Consider the following 4,805-nt stretch of genomic DNA (forward strand, 5'->3'; position numbering starts at 1 on the left):
CGATTTATTGCTTGCTGTGCCCGCTCTCTGCCCACGCAGCCTGGTCCTCAGGCCCATGCCAACGCTTGGCCCCAGGTGCAGCTGAGCCAATGCGATGGAACCCACGAGTGTCCAGAGAGGACGCGGCCTGGGCTCTCACGTCCCGGGTCTCAGCATCTGAGTGGGACCCGTCCTGGGCGTTGGGGGCCATCCGAGCTCAGACGGTCTGAGTGGCACCTCAGGAGCTGGCTCCTGAGGTCAGGCAGCAGGGCCAGTGGCATTTGACCCTCCCACTGCCTGGAGACCACAGCACCCGCCTGCTGCGAGTATCTACGTCCGGCGCCGCTTGGCCGCGCTGGGGCTGGAGGGGTTGCTGTTGGCGGTCAGGACTTTGTCGGTGACCCGGCTGCGCTTCCGCTTGTCTGGCCCCTCTTTGGACCCCAAGTCCGAGTTGTTCTTTTCTTTGTCTTTGCTGGACTTTTCTGTTGCTTTCCCCAAGCTTCCTGAAGATGAAAAAACTGGGAGACAAAATCATTTGGCTGAAAACAGAATATCCAAAATTTTATTTCATCTTCCTGTTCAGTTACAAAAATCTATACCTATGTACATGACATTGACCCCAAAAGGCTCCTCCCTAGCTGGGGGTGCCTGCATGGCTGTGCCCATCTTTGCTTCTCGGGGTTCGCCCTGCACTGAGAAGGCTGCCACCCATTCTACTTTAGTCGGGGAGCCTCCTGCACCCCCACCCCCCAGGTTGGCTCCGAGAGTGACTCCCCTTGTGTGAGAGGCTCTCTCCGAGCAGACGGAAGCTGCCTTCTCAGCTGCTGAGACAGACGAATGACCCCATTGCTAGTCATGGGGAGGCCTCGCTGGGCTAGGGTCCATGCCCCTGGGGCCCCAGGGTGGGAGGGCAAGCTCCACACTTACCATCATCAGCCCCGTTGTGGGGGTCCACATCTTCTTTCATTTCCTCTTTCATTTCCTCCTCGATGATTACTTTTCCTGTGGGGAGATGACCAATGATGACCTGGAGCCCGCAATGCTGAGTGCCGTGGCCCCGTCTGACCACAGTGGCTCAGACGACTTGGGAGGTGTCTGCCCCTGTCCTGGAGGCCCCCAGACCGCCCCATCCTGGAGGGTGAGCACCACCCAACCAGTGACCCTCACTCTCTGAGGCTCGTGACCTTCACCCTGACACCTTTTCCCATTCCCAAATCTGCCCTTGCCCGAGTCATACCTTCTCGGACTTCTTGAATGATTTCTTCTGGAAGGATGAAGTTCCTCTCTGGATTTGGGAATGGAAGAATCTCAGACTCGTGCTGATGACAAACAAGGTTTTTTTTTTTTTAGAAGCAAAGAAGGAAATATGATTTTAAATATCACATTTAAAAGAAAATGTGACTAGAGATGTAAGAGCCAACTCAGGAGTGACCAATGAGCATAGATGGCTGTCCCGAGGGGCTGCAGTGGGCAGGCGTGGGGCCTGAGGCCTTTGTTCTCTCTCGTGGAAACCAGGCAAACAAAGCAAAATGGAGGAGCCACCAGGAATGCTCGCCAGGCTCCACTTGTTCCCCAGATCACGTAGGCCTGGAGGGACAGAGAGCCAGAAACACCACCACCAGACAAAGGGAAAGGTGAGCTGGTGGGAAGGGTCTCTGGGTTGGGAGGGGATTCAGGAGACAGGGCTTCTAGTCCCCAACTTGGGAGCTGAGCTGCAAGCCAGGTGGTCAGTAAGTGTGCCAACTGCCAGCTGGGAGCTTCACAAACCCCGAGAGCTCCCGGGCCCATGGTCATCCTGTGGGGTGAGATCCACAGACCCATATTTACAAGGTCGCAGGTGACCATGGCATCAGCTCTATAGCGGTGCTGGGGTCCAAGGAACTGAGAAAGGAAGGGCCACCTGTCCTGGACTGAGAGCCTCCCTGGTGGCCCCCACAGCAGAGTATCACCATACCCTGTACGGGGCATCACTGCCTCAGCACCCTCTGAGCCAGCGTCTGCACTTGAGAGCCATCTGTCCTGTCTACCGCACCAAAGGCCCCCCAGGACAGGGGCCCTGCCATACTTGCCTCTGTGTCCAGCTTTGGGCCCCAGCCTGGCGTGGAGATGCAGGAAGCATCTGGGGGCCAGGTGACACCCCAACATGACAAGCATGGGGGTCCTGTCAAGCTGCTGAACACTGGAATTCTGGGGGAGCAGTGCCCCAACGGGTGGGCACAGCCCTTTGGGCGGCCTGCTTCAGTTCAACAGCTTGACCTCGAGTTCCTGGGTGCTAACTGCAGGCTGGGGGTCAGAGCAGCACTGTCATTTCTCCCCCTTCTCTGCCTTGGGACAAGGAGATGCAAACGACTTGCCCAAGGCCAGCAGGGAACTTGTGGTGGTGAGGGTCAAGGACACGAGAGGGTCTGAGCTTCACTTAGAAGCTCAGGGTGGGAGGGAGGGAGGGGGGAGGGGCACAGGGTGGGGTGCGGGCGCAGCCCCGAGTCCTGACGCCTGCTGCCACGGGGCCCTGACTCCTGCTGTTCCTCTGCAGGGAACACCCACCTGTCTTTTCTGCTGTCCTGGTTACCAAGTTGACCTGCTCTCCCTCAGACCCAGCATCTGGGGGTTCCCTGAGGGTGGCCTTCCGGTTGGCCTGGTTCTCACAGAAGCCACCATGTTCATCTCAATGTGACTCAGACCCGGTCACCTCCCTGCTTACAGCACTCGGGAGGTTTCCACAGGGCTGACAACCTAAGAGCCCCCTCCCACACAGGCCTCAGCTCCCTAGTTATCTCCTGGAAAGATCTTAACTGAACCTCAACTCCCCCCCCAAATCTAAGGTAGATTCAGTGCAATAACTAGCTACTGTCACCAAGCTTGTGCTTTCATAAAACTACCCAGAGCTATCTTGTTTAACAACTGGTCACCTGTGGGACATCCTGGATGCCAAGGTCCCTGAGGCCAGGACCTGGTTGCGGGGGGGGCGGACAAAGGCAGGGTAGGCGGTGTGGAGGGGGCTCCCTGCCAGCAGCTCTGTCTGCGGGGGTCCAGCTCACCAGTGCCTGCATGTCATACATGGTGCTCAGGTGGTCCCAGATGACCTTGGATGGGACCTGCCGACCGATGTTCTGGCTGAACTTGTCTCGGATACAGATCATGTGGAAGTGCCGGTTCACCCCTGCAGAAGGAAGGGGTCGGCTTGTGGGGCAGGGGTAGGCCAGCTGGTAGGGTAGAGAAGAGAGGTAGGGGACAAGGGGGAGAGAGCGGGCAGTGGTTGCAAGGGTGTAGGGAGGCAAAGGTGGAGGGTGGAGGAGGTAGGAGGTGCAGCGGAGAGAGGTGGGAGAGGAAAAGGCAGGGGTGTGCAGCGGAGGTGTAACGAGGGCACAGGGGTGGGGGTGCACGTGAGGGCTGGAGTCAGCCGGGATGGGTGGCTGGGCACAGGAAGGGGGCAGAGTCGGGTGGGGGTAGGGTATAGAAGGGGGCAGCGTGGGCAGGAGTGGGGGACTGCTGGAGGAAGCATGGATGGGGTGCGCAGGTGGGGGTGAGGTGTGCAGGTGGGGGCAGGGTGCGCAGGTGAGGGCACGGTCGGCGGGGTGCAAGCGCAGGAGGCCCCGCCCAGCGCGCGTCCCCGACCGTTGCCGGCCGCCCCGCCCCCACGCGGGTGGGCCGCCCCGGCGCGGCGCTCTGCTCACCGACGGGCTTGTGGCCCAGCATGGCGTGGAAGAGGCACACCTCCACCTCGGGGCTCCACACCACCGTCTCCTCGGCCGGGCTGGTGGCAGCCTCCCCAGGGCCCTTGTCGCCGGCCGCGCCGCCGCCGCCCACCTCGGCCTCCCCCATGGCCCCGCCGCCCAGCGACGAGCCCTGGGCGGGAGCGGGCACGGCCACGAGCTCCGCGCAGGCGCACTCGCGGCGTGGGCGCGCGCTCGACGGGCTCGCTCTCGGACTCTCCCGCGGCGCAGGCGCAGGCGCAGCTGAGCTCTGGGTCGCCGCGCCCCCAGGCGGCACGGTCCCGCGGCGCAGCGCCGGCAGAGCAGGCGGATCAGGCGAAGGAGTGGGTTTGCGTAGATGGATGGAAATGCCCTAAATTAGATTGTGCCCGTGGCTGCACAGCTCGGGGTAAACCCCGCTGAACTCTGCGCTTACGATGGCGGGATTGCAAGCTGCACCTCAGTAAGAAGCAAAGAAGAAAAAGAACAGGCAACCTACAGTTCCTGCGAGTGGGGGCTCCAAGGGCTTCCACTGCCTCCAGCTGACCCTTGGCCTGAGCGCTGCACAGAGAGGCTCCTGCACACCGGGGCAGGGACGTCGGGGTACAGCCTTCCCGCCCGGGGCCTCCAGGGTGACCAGCATTGGGCCCTGGGGGTTAACCCTCGTCGGGAGGGGCGGGGCCAGTGGGGCTGCCGGCCTGGGCAGTCAGGTGACAAGCTCAAAGCTGCGCCCAATCAAGACCGCCGGCTCCTCCCCGCCCCGCCCCGCCCCATCCCCGCCCCCGAGGGCTTCTCCCCGGCCCTTCTCCGTCAGGCCACGCCCACGCGGTGCCCGGGACGGTTACCCAAGGCGGAGAGCGCTCTTGCTCTTCGTCTCCCCCTGGGTGTAGACAGAGGGTCGGCCTTCCGGGTCCCTTTCTGGCTCTGCGGCTTGCCAGCCGTGTGAGCCAGGCAAAACGCTGAGCCTCTCCAGGCCGCAGGTGTCCTCCGTGCAGTGCAACTAACGGCGGCGCCTTATCCTGGGGTGCCCTGGGCACACGCTCGCGCTTCTTAGCGGGCATTCGGAACTGCTCTGGCCAGCCTCACCCCCGGAACAGTGGGGACTCAGTCTTGTCCTCCCTTGTGTGAAGAGCG

At 61.8% G+C, this 4,805-nt stretch overlaps 1 protein-coding gene across 1 annotated transcript; it reads right to left on the reverse strand.

The window, feature by feature from the left end:
- Window positions 1–309: 309 nt before the first annotated feature.
- On the reverse strand, window positions 310–3,801 carry MRGBP (MRG domain binding protein). Its single transcript, XM_052651228.1, has 5 exons — window positions 3,654–3,801; window positions 3,018–3,139; window positions 1,217–1,298; window positions 907–981; window positions 310–497 (listed from the first exon to the last, which is right to left on the reverse strand). The coding sequence occupies exons 1-5, from the start codon at window positions 3,799–3,801 to the stop codon at window positions 310–312; spliced, it is 615 nt and encodes a 204-aa protein (XP_052507188.1).
- Window positions 3,802–4,805: the final 1,004 nt, after the last annotated feature.

Source organism: Budorcas taxicolor, chromosome 13, assembly GCF_023091745.1.
Source record: "Budorcas taxicolor isolate Tak-1 chromosome 13, Takin1.1, whole genome shotgun sequence".
Lineage (NCBI taxonomy): Eukaryota > Metazoa > Chordata > Mammalia > Artiodactyla > Bovidae > Budorcas > Budorcas taxicolor.

What these genes read in the sequence shown, in the direction of transcription:
- MRGBP (XM_052651228.1), bottom strand. Translation starts at nt 3,801, where the DNA reads ATGGGGGAGGCCGAGGTGGGCGGCGGCGGCGCGGCCGGCGACAAGGGC. An exon ending in GCTGGGCCACAAGCCCGTCG is followed by an intron (nt 3,140 to 3,653) that starts GTGAGCAGAGCG and finishes TTCCTTCTGCAG; the next exon opens with GGGTGAACCGGCACTTCCAC. An exon ending in CATTCAAGAAGTCCGAGAAG is followed by an intron (nt 982 to 1,216) that starts GTATGACTCGGG and finishes ATCTCCCCACAG; the next exon opens with GAAAAGTAATCATCGAGGAG.